Genomic DNA, 20,072 nt, shown 5'->3' with positions numbered 1-20,072 from the left:
CTCTTCTACGTTCCCAGCAGCTGCTGAGGGCTCCCTTCCCACGAGGCTCCCAGTCAGCCTCCAGGCCCCCAACCACGATCTCATTCCAGCACCATACATCCCCAGCCTCAGGTTCCCACCCTGCTTCTGACCTTGTCCTGGCCCAGAAGGGCCTCCCCTGGGGGCTTGGGGAAAAACGCCCACACCTGACATCTGACTGTCTCACCCTCTGGGAGGTGCCTGGCCTTCGACTTGGGCTGGAAGTAGGCGCGTGCCCCTGTGAGGCCTCCATCTTCACAGCCAAGCCTCCACTCAGATGGATCTTCCAGCCTCAGAGACACTCCCTCCACTCCACCACCCAAACCTGCCATCCTGCCTCTAGTCTCGGGGAAGAGGAGCCATGAAGATGTTGCTTTTCACAAGAGGGCATCCACTCACTCGCTCACGGTGCCCACCTACAGGGTGACGCACAAGATCACCCAGAAGATTCCTGCCCTTGCGGGAAGCCCTAGGGACCGAGCCAGGCTAAGGGAGGGGGTCTCTCTCAGCTCAGGGCCTCATCACTAGGCCTTACGAATGGCTGCTGACCAAACAGGTAACCGTAGCTGCCACCTCGAATAGCCCCAGGCCCACATACGTGCTGAGACCTTGGAACTCAGTCCAATGATGTGGCCCCTCACTACCCCCACCCCACCCATCACACCCCCACCTCCAGGCATCATATACCTTCACGTAGGAATCACAGGCGCCAGGTTCCTTGCTCATCAGATCTTTGCCTTCTATGACTAAACAGAGAATTAAAATGTTGGGGTGAGGAGTTCCTGTCATGGCTCAGTGGTCAACGAATCTGACTAGGAACCATGAGGTTGCGGGTTTGATCCCTGGCCTTGCTCAGTGGGTTAAGGATCCGGCATTGCCATGAGCTGTGGTGTAGGTCACAGACATGGCTCGGATCCCATGTTGCTGTGGCTCTGGCGTAGGCCAGTGGCTACAGCTCCGAGTGGACCTCTAGCCTGGGAACCTCCATATGCCATGGGAAGTGGCCCTAGAAAAGGCAAAAAGACAAAAAAAAAAAAAATGTTGGGGTGAGAGGGAAGGATCATCACCAGGCTCTTTATCTGCATAAGAACCATTGGACATCGGCCCCTCTCTGGTCTGGCCCACTGCCACCAACGCCCACCATCAGGCAGCACCTGCACTGAGACATTATATGGGCTTTCAATGCCCTGAATCCCACTGCTGGAAGGGAATGTAAAATCTGTTGAGTCCAACCCCTCAGTCAGCGGGGAAAATGAGGCTATGAGGAGGGCCCAGAGAAAGTAAGAAACTTGCCCAAAGTCACAGAGCAATGGGAATGACAGAGCTGGGTTCAGATCCCTGTCTCTGACTCCCAGTCCAGTGCTCCTTCCACCACACAAGGCTGCCTCCTGGGATGGAGGGGCCAAGCTGGAGAACTTAGCCTGCCACTTACCAGCCATGTGAGCCAGAGCAAGTTGCTTCACCCCCGAGACTGACTCTGCCATTTGGTCAGGCGTCAGTGACAACAATAGGTTGGTAATAATAATATCCACTCACATGGTAGTTGTGCAGATTAAATGAGATGATATGCTTAAGAGGCTTAGCAGAGTGCCTGGCAAATAAGTACCTGCGCAACAAAGGTTTGCTAAAGGAAACAAGAATAAATAAAGACAAGGAAGAGGCAGGGGTGGGGTGGAGGTCTGGCCATGAGAGTAGGTATGGCTTGTTTGCCTGAGGTCTGTAGAAATCAGACAGTGGAGGCTTTCCTGTCCTGGCTCAGTGGTTAACGAAATCCGACTAGGAACCGTGAGGCTGCGGGTTCGATCCCTGGCCTTGCTCAGTGGGTCTGGCGTTGCTGTGAGCTGTGGTGTAGGTTGCAGTCGCAGCTTGGATTCCGCGTTGCTGTGGCTCTGTTGTAGGCCAGTGGCTACAGCTCCGATTCCCAGCTCCCTAGCCTGGGAACCTCCATACGCCACAGGAAGGATCCCAAGAAATGGCAAAAAGACCCCCCCAAAAAAAAAAATCAGACAGTGGACCTGACAGAAGCTGAGCCTCTTTTCTATTTTCTTTTCTGATGAGTTTAGAACGAGCCCTTGGGCTTGGCTCAGATGGAGCCCCTGTAGTCTGAAGCGTGAGGCCTGGGAAGCCAAAGGAGAGAGGACAACGGCCTGGAAGGGATGAAGGGCCTGAGACTGGGGAGAAGCCAAAGCAAACTGTGCAGGACAAATGGACTGGGGGAGGCCAAGATGCACTTTGCAAAAACTGTTTGCACAGCTGGAGTCAGGCTCTGGCAGGCAAAGAACCCCCCTCTGCTGGTCCTTGGGAACTTCACCCTGGGCTCCCCAAGGCCAGGACCGGAGGGCCCTGGTCGCCTGCTGGCCTGCTCTGCCTGGTATCCTAGTTACTGCTCCTATGTGCATCCTTCCTGTGGGTGTGGTTCTTGAGGGCAGGGTCCAGGCCTGATGAACCCCTGGGTCTCCCTGGCCCCCCGTGGATGTGAGGCAGGCATGCCCCCCCCCCACTACACGCCCTGTCTTCTAAAGAAAAAAGACCCTAGACAGACCAGAGTGACACAATGTAGTCAGAACTGTGATGAGGACCCAGAGGAGGAAGCAACAAACTCGCCCTGCAGAGGGGTCAGGGGGCGACTCCTGGAGGTGAAAAATGAAGCAAATGAGCCTTCCCCCCACATCTTGATGAGATTAAAGCCAGGATATTTCTTACAAAGTCAGAGTAAGGAAGACTTACTTTTCAAAGGGAGTTCAAAAAGCAGGCAGGCTCAGACACAAGGAACAGTGGGTGCAGAGGCAGAGACATGAGCAAGCATGATGCATTCAGAAGTGGGGGTGGGGGAGATATAACCAGACAGAACAAGGTGGAGGGTGGGTGCCTTAAACAGAAAGAGCCAGGGAGGCTGGAGAGATAGGCAGGGCTTGCTGGGTCAAACACAAAGAGTGCAGCCACCACAGAAGTGGTGTGTGGTGTGTTGGATGGAAGGACGGACAAATGATAAATGGCAGGTCAGGTATAAAACCCTCCGGGTAGGACCTCAGACCTTCATGGTCTGGCCCCAACTGATCCCTCCACCCCTTCCTGTGCAGTGCTCTCCTGTGCAGCATGCTCTCTCTGACCCCCGGGGCTTTGCACTTGCAGCTCCCCATGTGTGGACAACCTGGCCTGCCAGCTCCCCTCTGCCTAGCTCAGGCCCATTCCTCCCTGAGGATGGAATGTGGACATCACTCCCCCTGCCAACTCCTCTCTGCCATCCTATCAGCACCATCTTTTAAACACAGGTGAGTACTCTTCCTTGGCATCCCCAGACCTTAGCCCACGGCCAATGCTCAAGCCCTATTTTGGGAATTTATGGTTTTCTATCTCATTTAACAGACACTAATACAGGGCTTGCCACATGCTGGGCTCTGTCCTAAGTGCTTTACTAGTATTAACTCCTTTAATCCTTGGCACAATCCTTAAGATAGGTACTAATCTCACCATTCAGCAGGTGAAAAACCAAGCTTGCTTTTAGGTCCCTTGGGAAGACAAGTATCAGAGCCAGGTTTCCGACGTGAGCAGTCCAGTGACACTAGGCTGCTATCAATGAACCCATGACAAGAAAAAGAGAAAGAGAGAAGAAAGGAGGGAAGGCCCCCTGCTCCATCAGGCCAAGGACAATGCAGAAGAGCTGGGGACAGCTCCTGCCTGCTGTGGACTCTGCCTGCATCCAGGCAGGACAGGGCAAGGTCTCTAGATGGCCTCCTAAGTGAAGAGCCACTTTTTTCAGTGGACACTTGGGCAGGATACTATACAAAGATGAAAAAGAGGCCTTGGTCACAGGGACGGGGCCACCTGTCCCTGGCTCCAAGCAGGAGGCTGAGTGACTCCCCCGCTCCCTGGTGAGCCCAGTCCCCAGCCATACTCACTGTGGAGCAGCAGACCCCGGTCCTGGGCGTCAATGGACAGCTTCAGCTGACCTGGGGAAACAAGAGAGATCATGTCGCCTCGTCTCCTTGCTGGATGAAAAATGGAGTAAGAGGGATGAGAATGTCCTTCTGTTCAAGTGAAGTGGCTCAGAAGGGAGCTCAGGAGTTCCCGTCATGGCGCAGTGGTTAACGAATCCGACTAGGAACCATGAGGTTGCGGGTTCGGTCCCTGGCCTTGCTCAGTGGGTTAACGATCCGGCGTTGCCGTGAGCTGTGGTGTAGGTTGCAGACACGGCTCCGATCCCACGTTGCTGTGGCCCTGGCGTAGGCCGGTGGCTACAGCTCCAATTAGACCCCTAGCCTGGGAACCTCCATATGCCGCGGGAGCAGCCCAAGAAATGGCAAAAAGACAAAAAAAAAAAAAAAAAAAGAAGGGAGCTCAGAAGCCACTAGCTAAGCCTCCTCACTGCATCAATACTTCCAGGGGTGGTTTCCCAGCCGAGGCTTATACCCCACGCCGCACCTCCTCACTGCTTTACAAGACAGCCCAGGTCAATGCTCAGGAGCTCTCACTACTGACAGTCAGGAAAGTTCTTGCATCCACATCATGGTGAGGCTAGACTGCAGAGGTAAGGATCCTGGGCTTCAGTCAGGAGTCTATGATTGGGGCGGGGGGGGGCTTGGCCAAAGCTCTCCAGCTGGGATAGACAACTAGCTACGTTCTGGGAAGGCACTAACAACACAAGGATCTAGGATGAGTGAGTCCAGGGAAAAGCAAAAGGAAAGAGAGCAGCTGCAGGCAGAAAAATCCTTCAAAGTCAACATTACTGCCCCCAGCTCTTCCACAGAACCTGACCTCTCTAAAGAAAAGCTAAAGAGACTGTCTTTAACCGTGACATAGAGCCTTGCTACTCAAAGTGAGGTCCAAGAACCAGCAGCATGAGAAGTGTCTGATGATAGTTTAAAAATCAGCATCTCAAGCCCTAGCTCAGGAATACTGAATTCAGGTCTATAGCTTAACAAGATGCCCAGGGAGTTGCATGTCCATGAAAGGTCGACGAGCCCTGGACTAGCGGACGCTGAAGAGCTTCTGAACATGTTTCTAAGCTTGGAGAAGGCCCTCTTAAACAAGATACAGGAGTTCCTGTCATGGCTCAGTGGTTAATGAACCCAACTAGCATCCATGAGGACAAGGGTTCGATCCCTGGCCTCACCCAGTGAGTTAAGGATCCAGCATTGACGTGAGCTGTGGTGTAGGTCACAGACATGATGGCTCAGGTCCCGAGTTGCTGTGGCTGTGTTGTAGGCCGGCAGCTATAGCTCCAATTTGACCCCTAGCCTGGGAACCTCCGTATGACACTGGCGTGGCCCTAAAAGACAAAAAAATAAAATAAAATAAAATAAAAAAATAAACAAGACACAAAATGCAGAGGGACAGGGAAAAGATAGATAAATCTGACTCCATAAGACTTTATAAATATCTCATAATTAAACATATCTTAAAAAGTTATGAAACAACACAATAGAAAAGCACAAAGGAATTGGAAAATCAGAAATGATAAAATGGCCAATAACCACAAAAAAAGATATTCAACCTGATAGAGATCTGAGACACGCAAATTAATAGTAAAATAGCAGAGTTCTAGTCATGGCTCAGTGGTTAACAAATCCAACTAGGAACCATGAGGTTGCGGGTTCAATCCCTGGCCTTGCTCAGTGGGCTAAGGATCCGGCATTGCCGTGAGCTGTGGTGTAAGTGGCAGACACGGCTCGGATCCCACACTGCTGTGGCTCTGGCGTGGAACAGCAGCTGCAGTTCCATTTCTACCCCTAGCCTGGGAACCTCCATATGCTGCTAAGCGGCCCTAGAAAAGGCAAAAAAAAAAAAAGTAAAATAACATCTCCAATCTGATTGGCAGATAATCTAAAAGATGGTAATGTCAAATGTTGGTAAAGATACAGGAAAATAGATACACTCACACCCTGTTGGAGGAAGTGTACAGGGAGGGTCATTTCTGGCAATATCTATTAAATTTAAATGTTCTTATCCTTCAACCTAACAATTATACTTCCAGGTAACTGTCACAGATAAAAAAACTCAGGTGTGCACAAAGGCAGGAACTATAGCATTGTAAAAAAAAAAAAAATTGGAAATACCTGAAAAATTCATCAATATGGAAATGATCAAATGAACCACCTGCAGCTGTGTTGTGGAATACTACGGTCTGATTTATTTATTTATTTATTTAGCTATTTTAGGGCCGCACCCTAAAATAGAGGCATATAGAGGTTCCCGAGCCAGGAGTCGAATCAGAGCCATAGCGGCTGGCCTACACCATAGCCACAGCAATGCAGGATCCGAGCCACATCTGCAACCTACACCACAGCCCACAGCAATGCCAGATCCTCCACCCACTGAGCAAGGCCAGAGATTGAACCCACACCCTCATGGATCCTAGTTGGTTACACTAACTGCTGAACCACGAAGGGAACTTCCAGTATGGGCCAATTTAAAGAATGGAGGAGCACTGGATGTCCTGGATTGGAAACATTACCAAGATGGGTTTTTAAGCAGAACAAGCAAATACAGAGCAACACGTATGGTATGTATTTCTCTCTCGGTGTGTATGTGTGTGTTCTGAAAGGAAGTCAAATTAAAAACAGTGATCTCCTCTAGGGAAAAGACTGGGAGTTAGAGTGAGGAAAGTCAAGAGGAATTTCGATCTATCACTGTTGTAGTTGCTGTAACTATACCAATATATCTATGACCTATAGCACTTCTATAATTAAAAATAAAGAGGTGGCGTTCCCCCTGTGGCACAGTGGACTAAGGACCTGGGGTTGTCTCTGCAGCGGCTCAGATCACTGCTGAGGCACAGGTTCAATCCTCAGCCCAGAACCCTAGTTTTACGAATCCAGCGTTGCTACAACTGTGGTGTAGGTCACAGCTGCAGATCGGATTCAGTCGCTGGCCTGGGAACTTCTATATGCCATGGGTGCAGCCAAAAAAAAAAAAAAAAAAAAATATATATATATATATATATATATATATATATATATATGTATAAAGAAGAAAGAAAGAAAGAAGGGAAGGGAAAGAAAAGGGAAGGAAGAGCAAAAAGGAGGAAGCAACAAAGAGGGGGGAGGGGAAAATATGAAAATAATCAGAGGACCAGGGCTGGAAAACAGGTGAAGAATAAGGAGCTGGACAAGGTTTTTCCCCTGGCTTTTCCATTTTTTTTTTTAATTTTTTCTCTTTTCTAGGGCCGCATCCGAGGCATATGGAGGTTCCCAGGCTAGGGGTCTAGTCAGAGCTGTAGCAGCTGGCCTATGACACAGCCACAGCCACTGCCACACGGGATCTGAGCTGCGTCTGCGACCTATACCACAGCTCACGGCAACACCAGAGCCTTAACCCACTGAGCGAGGCCAGGGATCAAACCCGCAACCTCATGGTTCCTAATAAGATTCATTAACTACTAAGCCACAATGGGAACTCCTCCAATTTTTATTTTTTAAAAGAAGACAATATAAAACAAAATGCACAGGTCATCCTCACAGACACCCAGTGGCCCTCCAGCATGCGTATAGGAGAGAGACCACATTCCTCTCCCCCAAAGACATGTGGGAAACTCTTCTCTCAGTCAAACAGACTCCTCCTAGAACCTCAAGGAGCTGCTGGACTCCGTCTACCCAGGGGTCATACACTGGGGAGCCAAGGTGGGGAGGGGAGGGCTTCCCAGCCTGCAGCAAACTAGCACATCAAGCAGAAAGCCCTGCGTCTGCTCCATCCGTGACAACCCTATCTAGCAGTTCTCTGCCTCTGCTTGGTTACCTCCAGTGATAGGTTGCTCACTTCCTGTAGTGAGAGCCCTTTCCCTTTTGAGATAGCTCTGACTGTCCAGTGCTCCATCTTCATTGAGCCAAAAGGGGTCTCTCTGTAACTTGCATTGACTAGACCTCCCTCTGCAGTCTCTGGGCTCTTTCCTTTAGACCAATCTAAAGTCCTTCTCCCATTCCCCATGGCACAGTGAGTTATCCCTCATCGCCCCAACTGTTGCCTCTGCACATGTCCCATGAAACTGAGCTGATGGTTAGGGCATGTGCTTTGTTGCTGCCTAGAGGATGGGCAGGCAGAGAAAAGAACAGAGGGACCAGAAAGGAGGGAAATTCCACATCTCATAGCTTTGCACTAGTCCACCAACCACTCTGACCTTGCCCTCATGTTTTGGGATGTTTAGATGTTCTGTGTGAATCGTTCTACATGTAGATGGGGTTTTGTTTGTTTGTTTTAACATGTTTGTGGGAGAAGGTGAGTGGCACATCTTACTCCTCTGCCATCTTGATCCCACCCTCCCCCTTTGAGGTGTTTAAACTATAGCCTCAAGCAATTCAGGCTCCAGCAAACCATGGTCCAGCTCTTCACCCATCAGAAATCCCTGCTGCTCTCCTGCCCAGGACACTGATCCCAGAAGCCCGGGAGGCCTGTTCCAGTTGCAGCCCTGACTACCCTCCTCTCTCTCCAACCACAATGTCCACAGCTGTGCGCTAGAGCTAATAATAGGGATTGTCGCACTCTCTGAGCTGTGTGGGGATCAGATAACGCTGGAGGGCGAGGAGGTCCTTGGATGAAAGGCACCAGGAGAATCTATGGTATTATTAGCTCAAGGTCTGAGCATTTACCACTTCGGGGCTCCCTTGAGCTGAAAAACCTCAACCGTCCTACAAGAGCTGTTCCCAACTGAGTGTGGAGTGGGAGAGGGAGGTCAGAAACAGACAAACAGGGCCAGCAGCCATGGGCTGGATCTCATCAATCCAAAGGCATCTATGCTTAACTTTTTTTTTTTTTTTTTTTTTGGAAACTATTACCAGTGCAAAGCCAGCTCAAGCCCAAAACACGTCTGGTTTTCCACAGCGTGGGAACCGCTATGCTGCCCAGCACCTCACACCTTCCAACGCCTCTTTTCCAGAAATCAGAACGGAGAAATGTCCCAACACAAATGGTCACTAATTCCATTTCACAAACATCTGCTGGGTACCTGCCCGAAGGCCTGAGTGAGGAAGCACAGATCCGAATGCTGCCTGCCGTCAGGGAACTCACTGCCTGGTGGCTAAGTCAGGGGCCTGGGCAAGGCCAAGAGCTGGAGCAGAGGCCAGGCCTGGGATGAAGACTGACTGGGAAATCAGAGCAGTCTGTGCAGCTCCACACAGCTGCTTCTTCCAGGCTCTGCCACGCGTGTCTCCTTGGGGAGGGACCAGGCGCCTAGACCCTGTTATGGCAGAGAAACTAAAGCCAGCAGACCAGGCTCCAGGCCCCCGGTGCGGAGCACACCTTACCCCAGGTCACAGATGAGGGAAGGCAAGATGGAGAATGGGACCCTTCCTTCGGCCATGCCTGTCGCCTCTGTCCTCGCCCCTAGCCCACTCCATCAGATGTCTGAGGCTTGAAATCACCTGGCCCAACTTCCCCATTTGTTAGCTGGAAGAGTCATGCCCAGAGATGGAAGATGACTTGTCCCGGGCCCACAGTGACCAGGGTAGGCCGAGCCAGAACTGGAGGCCAGAACTCTTCCCTGTGCACTGAACCAGTTTTCTAAAATACTCACAGCCCTCTGCTGTGCACCACTGCATCAGCCAAAGCAGCCACAGGGTCCAGAAGCAGAGAGCCGTCAGGCCCAGGAAAAGGGTTGTCCTTTGCTTAGAAGCCAAGAAGAAGACAAGAAAGGGCAGGCTCCAAGAAATGCCTCCAAATCTAGAGAAGTGAGCCATCAGAAGGAGGGAAGTCACGCTCAATGCCTGGGGCCTTCAGCTGCTCTCAGCTAATCAAGCCCCTCACAAGCCCCCCAGATCTCTGGTCTTGACAACAACCCCACTTTCTCCCCAAGCTCAGGGTGTGGCCTGAGAGCCCAGCAAGTTCAGATTAGAGGGCCTGAAGTCATCCTCGTCGGCGTAATCAGGGGCCCTGGAGAAGGCACAGCCCCAGTTGCCATGGGGCTACATCTGGACACCAACTCTGTGTGCACAGGGTGGTGGTTGACGGGTGCCCAGAGAGGCTGCAGAAGTGCACCAGGGAGCAGGGGCCCAGAGGTAAAGGGAGAACAGATGGGCCCCATATGGCAGGAAAAATACTGGATGAGAATGAGCATCAGAAAGAGCAGGGGAGGCAGCGAAATCACATTCTGCTGGGCACAGGACTCACTGGACATTGTGGGGAAGAGTATGGAAGCTGGCTAAAGAAATTCAATCTGGCTGACCTCACTAAATAGAGGGCCACAGGAAGATGGACTCTGACTCTCAGGATGCAGGAAGAGACATACTCAGAAGACAAAGCAAGATAGGGGCTGCCCACCACTGCTGGGCTCAGGGGTCAGTGGAAGTGTGTCCTAGAAGGAGCTCATGCCACCCTGGGCTGTGCAGAGAATACATCTCTGAGGGACTTTCCTGGCCAGCATGGAGCAGGAGTCATCCCGAGACTCCATTCGCCCCCAGAGCATTTTCCTGTTTGAGAACTGTCATGTGTGGACAGCCGCAGGAAGGAGGATGGAAACAGGATAAATATACAAAGGAAGTGGGGTCTACGCAGAGCCTAGTCAGCCGCTAAGACTCAGCAAGGTTGTGCCCTGTTTATGGATTTCACCTTCTGCCCTCTAAGGGAGAAATGGTAGCTGCAGTGGTGCCGGGGAACTGGAGCCACACAGCTCTTAGGATGGAGCCCTACAGAATTTCAAGGGCTTTGTTCTGAGGAGGGACAATCTTGAGTTCCACTTGGAGAAGCAGCCCTGGCTTTTGATGGTACCTGCCGGCTGAACAAAAGTGAGCAGGGGGCTGCTGTGGTAGAATAAACCTCATGATGGGTCGATTCAATCCCTCTCATTTGACTCTCTGCTTCCTGTGAAACCTGATATTACAGTGGCTTCTCAAGCTTTTGGCTTTTCCTTCCAGGAGTTGATTGCACTGGCCAGCATACATCTTTTCTGCAACCTCCCTGGGAGACCCTGAGCAAAAACCAACTAGCTAAGCCATCCCCAACTCCAAACTCACAGAAACAGTGAGGTAGAAATGTTTGGTTTTTTTAAGCCAACCCATATTGGAATCACCTGTTATGAAGCAGTAGATAACTAATTAATATATACCTACATTGCCCCCACAGTTGGGTGACATAAATCTGATCTCAATTCTGAAGCAATTTTTCAAATTTAAAAATTGTTAAGAAAACACAGTTCTAAGACAAATCAGTATTGTGTGACTAAGGACAAAGAAGACTTCCAGTTTTCCAAGTCCTTGATTTTCTTTTCTTTTCTTTTTTTCTTTTTACAACCACACCTACAGCATATGGAAGTTCCAAGGCCAGAGGTCGAACTGGAGCCACAGCTCAGGCCTACACCACAGCCACAGAAACACCAGATACGAGCCATATCTGTGACCTACACTGCAGCTTGTGGCAATGCTGGATCCTTCACCCACTGAGCGAGGCCAGGAATCAAATCCGCATCCTCACAGAGACATTTCAGGTCCTTAGCCCGCTGAGCCACAACGGGAACTCCTAGGTCCTTGATTTTCATAATAAAGAATTCTGATATATTTAAACTATACTCATTACTACCAAATTGCAAAATCTGGAAAGGTCCCACATTAACCCAAAGATAGCCTAGCACATGCATGAAAATGCTTCATCTGCAGAGCATATGGTTTTCCTTTACACACATTTGTGGTACGATACTATAACATATAGAAAATTCACACTATCCTCCCCTCCCAATTCTCTTTTGGATTTATTATAATAACTTTAATCACATCTATAAAGTTATATGTTTAATTCCAAAATTGTCAGTTTTATCACATTTTATAACTTACTCAGCACCCTTACTTATTTCATATTACAGACTTCTCCAAAGTTTAGCGTGTTATTTTATACTGATTAGCACCCGTTATGTGCTTGCTGCTAGCTTTGAGGCATACAATAGAGTCAATCATTTTTTTCATTATGCTTTACATTTGCATTATTTTTCACTATCAAATGAAGTTTTCCAGCAAAGCAAGTTTACTATGGAAAACACAAGAGAGGAAGCATGGAACTCTAAGCAAAGTGTGGGTTTTGGAATCAGTAAGACCTGCTTTGGATCCTGGTTCTACCACTGATGATCCTTAATCACTACATCTTCAGTTTCCTCATTTGTATAATGCAAAGAATAATAATAATACAGCTCTCACAGAGCTGTTGTGAAAATGGGAACTAATATATGTGAAGCACCTGGCAAACAGAAGGCACGCCCACTGAAATAGCAAAAGGAAGGCAGGAAAGAAGGAAAAGAAAGAACAAGTCAGAAAAATTAGAAAACATATGTAGGGGACTTCTATTCCTGGGATGACAGACTCACTGAGGAAATCTAGAAAAGCTGGACAAAATATTTGAAGGCAGCTTCTTGGAGCTTTAACAAGATAGGAACTATGAAGCACGATCTGAGGGGATAGAGGACCGAGGAATTAAATTTAATGTTTCCCTGAACTAATTTTCTCCTGGGGGTATTTTCAAATTCCAAAGATAACACAGTCTGAGAGTCTGAGCAGAGTTTCCGGTTGCTTCTTGAGGCTGGAGGAACAGCAACCGGAACAGCAACAGCAACAGTGGGGTCCTTCTGAGCCCCTACCTCTTGGGTTGGAGCCCAAAGGGTTGCTCCTTAGCAACAGAACAAACCATGATCAGACACAGTTCCTCAGGGGATTCAACTCAATCTCTATCCCTAACACTGAATGAAAATTATTCCAGATCACTAGTGACCTCAAGCACCCATCAGAAGCACATAAAGCTCTTATTGAAGAAAATAGCATCCCAGGTCTGCATTAAGAAGGAAAAAAAAGCAACGGTGTGTCTGCTATTTGTAATAGACATAGTACACCTAAAACATAAAGAAAAAGAAAGATTGAAAAAAATAAGATGGAAAAAGATATGCCAAGCAATTATTAACCAAAAGGAGCCGGAGCATCTATGTTAATTTCTGGAAAAATAGACTTATCTGCACTAGAAATAAAAAGAAGACTTGGAGTTGCCGTTGTGGCGCAGTGGTTAACAAATCCGACTAGGAACCATGAGGTTGTGGGTTTGATCCCTGCCCTTGCTCAGTGGGTTAAGGATCCAGCGTTGCCCTGAGCTGTGGTGTAGGTTGAAGACGCAGCTCGGATCCTGTGTTGCTGTAGCTCTGGCATAGGCCAGTGGCTACAGCTCCAATTAGACCCCTAGCCTGGGAACCTCCATATGCCGTGAGAGCAGCCCAAGAAGTGGCAAAAAGACAAAAATAAATAAATAATTTAAAAAATTTTAAAAATAAAGGTTTAAAAAAAAAAAAGAAGACTTGAGGAATTTCCATTGTAGCCCAGTGGGTTAAGGATTTGGTCTTGGCACTGCAATGGCTTGGGTCCCACCCCCTCACCTGCAAATAAAGTCTTTATAACAATAAAAGATTACTTCAAAATAATAACAGTCTCAGCTCACCAGAGAGATAATAATTCTAAATATGCATGCTCTTAATATTGCTTCAAAATATATAAAAGACTGCGTTGCTGTGGCTCTGGCGTAGGCTGGTGGCTATAGCTCCGATTGGACCCCTAGCCTGGGAACCTCCATATGCCGCGGGAGCGGCCCAAAGAAATAGCAAAAAGACAAAAAAAAAAAAAAAAAAAAAAAAGTATATAAAAGAAAAACTGAGTGAACCTTAATGAGAAATAGATAAATTTATAGTCACAGTAGGAATTTTAACATACCTCTCTCAGTAACTGATAGAACACACGAGGTAGGGACTCAGCAAGGATATAGAATATTTGAACAACCTAAGTAAACAAACTTGACCTAAACCTGACATGTATCAAGAACACTACACACAACTACTGCAAACCTTTTCAACCACACACAGAACATTTATAAAAACAGTATATGACAAGCCACCAAAGGGCTGAAAAGATGTAGAACAGGTTCTCTGACCAAAACGTAAAATAAATTTTTAAAAATTACTAAAATCCCCAACATTTGGAGGTTAAGAAATACACTTCCAAATAACTTATGGATTCAAGAAGAAATGACTACGAAATTTAGAAAATATTTTGAACCGGGAGTTCTCATTGTGGCTCAGTGGAAACGAATCCAACTAGTATCCATGAGGACGAGGGTTCGATCCCTGGCCTCAGTCAGTGGGTTAAGGATCCAGCATTGCCATGAGCTGTAGTGTACATCATAGACATAGCTCGGATCCCGCATTGCTGTGGTGTAGGCCAGCAGCTGTAGCTCCAATTTGCTTCCTACCCTGGGAATTTCCATATGCCGCAGGTGTGGCCCTAAAAAGAAAAAGGAAAGAAAATATTTTGAACTGAATGATAAAGAAAAAAACTACATACCAAACCTAAGACTTCTTGACCCCAATAAATGTTACACAGTGTTTGCTCTGTGACAATAAATCAGTGAACTACCCATCATTTGGGGGGACACTTCTCTATATGTGTGTTATATTTCATAATAAAACTTTTTTTTCAAAACAATATCAAGTGCAGAATTGGAAAAGAAAGCAAAGGGCTCTCAACAGGCCAGGAACTTTGAGAATTTCTGAACACCCCCAAGCAATGGACTCCAAATGACAGCAAAGCCAGTAAATGCGGAGGACCCTGATCAGCAAAAGATGAGCTCCTGAGAAATGGTTGGATGGGTTTCCCAGCCAGGCCCAGGGAATGTCCTAGCCTCAGAGCAGCTGGGTAAGCCAGGGGCAGCTGGCAGGGACATGTCACAGGCCTCCAGCTTAGGGCCTGACTTCACATATGCCTGGCATTTCTTCCCAAGCTTCATTCTCACTGCAGAAAATAGACTTTTTTTTCTCTCTGTGGCTTCTAATGAGAGACAGAGAAAGGAGAAGGATGGGTCCCAGCTAACACTATACTATCACAACAAACATAGAAAAACAAAGAAAATGCCGAGCACATTGATGACAAGACTTAGTCTACTCTGCCTTCGCAACCACATCTTCCCACCTTCCCTCCAGCAAAGCAAAGATCCCAGGCCCTTTCTCTAGAGCTTACACACAGAGCCGCTACCCACAGCTTTCATCTTGCAGGTTCACTTGGGGATAATAGTTCTAAAGAGAGTTGGGTTGTATCACCCAATGTTCACAGCCACCTGTCCAGCCTGCCTATCACCTCCTGGTGCAGACACCCTGAAGGAAAGGCAACTTGTTCTCTCCCATGACCACTCACCACGTTCAGGCCCTGGACCAAATCCCAGGTAGATTAATAATCTTGCTTCATGCAAGGTAATAAGTTGGTATTCTTTGGAGTTCCAGTTGTGGCTCAGCAGAAATGAATCTTATTAGCATCCATGAGGACGCAGGTTCGGTCCTTGGCCTTGCTCAGTGGGTTAAGGATCCAGCATTGCCATGAGCTGTGGTGTAGGCCAGCAGCCACAGCTCCACTTTGACCCTTAGCCTGGAAAGCTCCATATGCCACCCGTGTGGCCCTAAAAAACAACAATGACAACAAAAATAAGTTGATATTCTTTCAGAAAGTAGTCTTTTTCTCTTTCTTTTCCTTCCCTTTTCTTTTTTTTTTTTTTTTGTCATTTTTGGGGCTGCACCCATAGCATATGGAGGTTCCCAGGCTAAGGGATCAAATTGGAGCTGCAGCTATAGCCTACACCACAGCCATAGCAATGCCAGATCCTTAACCCACCAAGTGAGGCCAGAGATCAAACCAGCATCCTCATGGATACCAGTTGGGTTCGTAACCTACTGAGCCACAATGGGAACTCCCAAGAAGACATTCTTTAAACATTTATCAAACATGTTGTGAACTTGGGTTTATATTTTCTATACAAAATATTTTGCCTAAAATTCATATGGAAACTCAAGGAACCGAAGACAGACAAAACAATCTTGAAAAAGAAGAACAAAATTTGCGGGGAGCCAAGAAGATACAAGAAGCCAAGGAAGGGAGCTTGCCTGAACGGTGCAATTCCGAGGGCAGGCTCCTATCAGGAAAAGGGGCCTGTCTGAACAGTACAATTCCGAGGGCAGCTGCCTAAACAAGGGGATGCCTGCCTGTACGGCACAATTCCGAGGACAGGCCTCAGAAGACAATAAGGCTCGCCCGCTGACATAGGTGGAAAACTAAATTTCCCAGGAAATAATTTCCATTTTGTGTTGCTGAGTGGGGATTGGTCCATGGATAACTTAGTCTTTTCTGTTATTCACTTGTTATTCAGTTTTCCTCAGTCTTTCCTGATTATTTACTTATTATTCTTATTTTCCATTCTTATTTTCCCGTGGTGATTTGTGATTTAACAAAATTACAACAATAATATAATAAGAATTTCATCCTAAAGGACTTTCCCCTATTTAAATCCAACTTAATTAAAACATAGTGTTTATCTACTAACTAGTTATATTGTAAACTTTAGAGTTAGGATTTTAATGAGGTTTATAGAAGTTAGACATATATTATTCTTGACCAAAAGACACCTAGCTATGAATTATAAAAGCTTTTAAGTGATAGCTAGTTAAGTTGGTTTATATTTTCTTACACTGTCTCCCTGCCATAACGCTTTAAAGATAAGCACCAGTCTAAAAACAAGATTTGTAAATGCCAAATTCTTGTGTCTGTGACCTCTTCAACTTGTGGAGACTTGCTGGCCATGGGATAATTTGTAGAGTCTCCTCCTTTCCACATGATGTATTGTACCTAATTGCCCTTAAATTGTACTCACTAAATTTAGTTAAAACAAAGATCTTAGAACTTGATGTTTAGCTGCTGTACCATGTAAAAGTTAACCAATGTACTTTTAACATTATGATGTAATCTGTAGTAAAAAAAAAAAAAACTGTCTATATGATCAACCACCTATGCCAATAAAATCTGAGCAGTCCAGCGCCCTGAAAGAAGGGACAAAGAGGCTGTCTCCGTTGCAAAAGCCGACGTCCGTCCATCTTCTTCGGCAAAGTATACACTCCCTGGCCGCCAGAGCTGGCCTCCGGCAAAAATTGAAGGATTCACACTTTCCAATTCCAAAACTACTACAAAGGAACAGTAATCAAGATAGTATTATATTGGAATAAGGACAGACAACTAGATCAATGGACTAGAATTAAATGTCCAGAAAGAAACTCATATAGGTACAGTTAATTTCAACATGTGTGCCAAGACCATCCAATGACAACATAACAGTATTTTTAACAAATGGTGCCAGGACAACTAGCTACCATATACACAAGAATGAAGTGAGGATCCTTTCCTCATACCATATACAGAAAGTAACTCAAAATATTTTTTTAAAATATGTTTTTTAATTCAAAGATCTAACAGTCAAAACTATAAAACTCCTCGATGAAAGCATAGAGGTAAATCTCTGCAATCTTGAATCTGACAATAGATGCTGAGATTTGACAACAAAAGCACTGGCCAACAAAATTCAAAATAGATAAACTGGACTTCATCAAAATGAAAAATATTTGTGCTTCAAAGAACACTATCAAGAAAGTGGATCAAGGAGTTCTGTGTGGTTTAGTGCGTTAAGAACCCAGCATAATGTCTGTGAGAATGCAGGTTCAATCCCTCGCCTCATTCAGTGAGTTAAGGATCTGGTGTTGTAGGCCAGCAGCTGCAGCTCCAATTCAACCCCTAGCCATGGAACGTGCATATGCTGTGGGTGTGACTGTAAAAAAAATAAAAAAATAAATAAATAAATAAATAAAAAAAAGAAGAAGAAGAGGAAAAAAGAGAAAGAGAAGGAGAAGAATAAGAAGAAAGATAAGAAAGTAGATCAAGGAGTTTCCATAGCGGCACAGCAGAAACAAATCTGACTAGGAACCATGAGCTTGCAGGTTTGATCCCTGGCCTTGTTCAGTGGGTTAAGGATCTGGCACTGTTGCAAGTTGTGGTGTTGGTCACAGATGCAACTCAGATCCAGCGATCCAGCGTGGCTGTGGTGTAGGCCAGTAGCTGCAGCTCCAATTCAACCCCCTAGCCATGGAATTTGCATATGCTGTGGGTGTAGCTGTAAAAAAAAAAAAGAAAAGAAAAGAAAGAAAGAAAGAAGAAAAGGAAAAAAGAGAAAGAAAGAGAAGAAGAAGAAGAAAGATAAGAAAGTAGATCAAGGAGTTCCCATAGTGGCACAGCAGAAATGAACCATGAGCTTGAAGGTTCGATCCCTGGCCTTGCTCAGGGGGTTAAGGATCTGGTGTTGCCGTGAGCTGTGGTATAGGTTGCAGACCAGGCTCAGATCCTGCATTGCTATGACTGTGGTGTAGGCCAGCAGCTATAGCTCTGATTTGATCCCTAGCCTGGGAACCTCCATATGCCACGAGTGTGGCCCTAAAAAGACAAAAAAGAAAAAAAAACAAAAACTGCAGATTAAGAGAAAATATTTGTAAACACTATCTTATAAGGGACTAGTATCTAGCACAAATAAAGATCTCTTACAACTCAACAATAAAAAGACATTTGGCCTTGAAATTCGCTATTTTAATTTAAAATTTTTTAATTTTTAAATTAAATGGGCAAAGAATCTGAATAAACTTTTCTCCAAAGAAGATATACAAAGAGCCAATGAGCACATGAAAAGATGCTCCATGGCACTGGTCATCAGGGAAATACAAATTAAAACCACAATGAGATACCACTTCACACCTACAAGGATGGCTAGACAGAATCAAAAGTCAGATAATAGCAAGCGTAGGTGAGGCTGTGGAGAAATCAAAACCCTCATGCCTTCCTGCTGGACATGTAAAACGGTACAACCACTCTGGAAAAGGGTTTGGTAGTTCTCAAACAATCTAACACAGAGTTACTTTTTGACTTAGCAATTCTACTCCTAGGTACACACCCAAGAAAACTGAAAACATTTGTTCACACAAACACTCGTGCATGAATGTTCACAGCAAAGCAATATTCATAACAGCCAAAATATGGAAACAATCCAGATATCCATCAACGAATGCATAAACAATATGTGGCATATCCACACAATGGACTACTACTCAGCCCTCAAATGAATAAAGTACTGATACAGGCTACCACATGAGTGAACCTTGAAAATATACTAAGTGAAAGAAGCCAGTCACAAAAGACCACACACTATACAATTCTATTTATATGAAATGCCCAGAATAGGCAAATCTATAGAGACAGAAAGTAAATTAGTGATTGCTTAGAGCTGGGGGGTTGAAGGCACTGGGAATCAGGGGTATAGTATTTCTTTTTGAGATGATAAAAATGGTCTAAAATTGACTGTGGTAATGGTTACACAACTCTATGAATATGCTGAAAGCCATTTAATTATATATTTTAAATGAGTGAATTGTATATATGTGAATTATATCTCAATAAAGCTATTTTTAGTCAACAAATATACTGATAAAATTAAAATAGATAATCCTGAAAGAAAAAAAAAAAAAACTCATGTGCATCTACAATGGCTTCTTCAAATCATATCATTTCTTATGAATAAAAAGCCCTTTGGATTAGTTGCTCTGAGCTCCAGTTTACTTACTCCCCTCCCCTGAAACCAGGCCCCCTCCTCAGAAGGCAACTTAATTACAGCCAATTAACGTTACTTGATGTTGCCCCTTATTGGGGGACAAGGAGCTGTACTCATGCACATGAACACACACACGTACACAAATACAAAAACCACAACATATTCCATATAGTGTTCTCTCTGAAAGGAATTCTAATCCAAACAATTTTGTTTCTTTATCATTCCAGAGTTGCTGGAAATTTAGCTCCTTTTAACTGAGCTCAGGAAGCTGCCAGCCAGGCAGCAGCTTCATCTGGCTCTACCAGGACAAAGTCCATTGCTGAAGGCCAGGAACTACCTGCCATGCTGGGGAAAAAGCCAACAAATTGAAGAAAACTTAGCAAAACCCATCATTTTAAGGGAGTCCACACTGACTGTCAAAGCTGACTCTGAATCCTTAGCCTCCAAACCTAGCTGATGATCAAAATACTTCTTGACTTCTTAAAATTACTGACGCTCTGGCTTCAGCCCAGACCTGCTGAACTTGGATATCTGGGCAAAGATCCTAGGAATCTGTATTTTTAACAGGTTCTCCAGGTGTTTCTGATAATTAGCCAGGTTTGATAACCACCGATAAGACTCTTTAAGTACAAGCAGACCAGCAAAGATCG

General features: G+C 45.9%; 1 protein-coding gene across 5 annotated transcripts in view; it reads right to left on the bottom strand.

Annotated features, from left to right (window-relative positions):
* The window catches only part of RGS3 (regulator of G protein signaling 3), a 151,674-nt gene that overhangs the window by 110,862 nt on the left and 20,740 nt on the right, over positions 1-20,072 (bottom strand). For all 5 annotated transcript variants that reach the window (XR_014825149.1, XM_084992040.1, XM_003480580.5 and 2 more), the window contains 2 exons: positions 3,918-3,968; positions 706-764 (listed from right to left, as the gene is read on the bottom strand). Coding sequence is in view for 3 of the 5 variants with exons in the window: in XM_084992040.1 (XP_084848166.1) it covers positions 706-764; positions 3,918-3,968 (110 nt within the window). In the remaining 2 variants the exon portion in view is untranslated. The remainder of the gene's footprint in view (positions 1-705; positions 765-3,917; positions 3,969-20,072) is intronic.

This window comes from Sus scrofa, chromosome 1 (genome assembly GCF_054392235.1).
Source record: "Sus scrofa isolate SSC_HxYL_T2T_F1_AM1 chromosome 1, Sscrofa_HxYL_maternal_Yorkshire_Landrace_v2.0, whole genome shotgun sequence".
In the NCBI taxonomy this organism is placed as follows: Eukaryota; Metazoa; Chordata; class Mammalia; order Artiodactyla; family Suidae; genus Sus; species Sus scrofa.
Note: the sequence above shows the minus strand (reverse complement) of the source record. Positions and strands in the feature narration are given on the sequence as shown.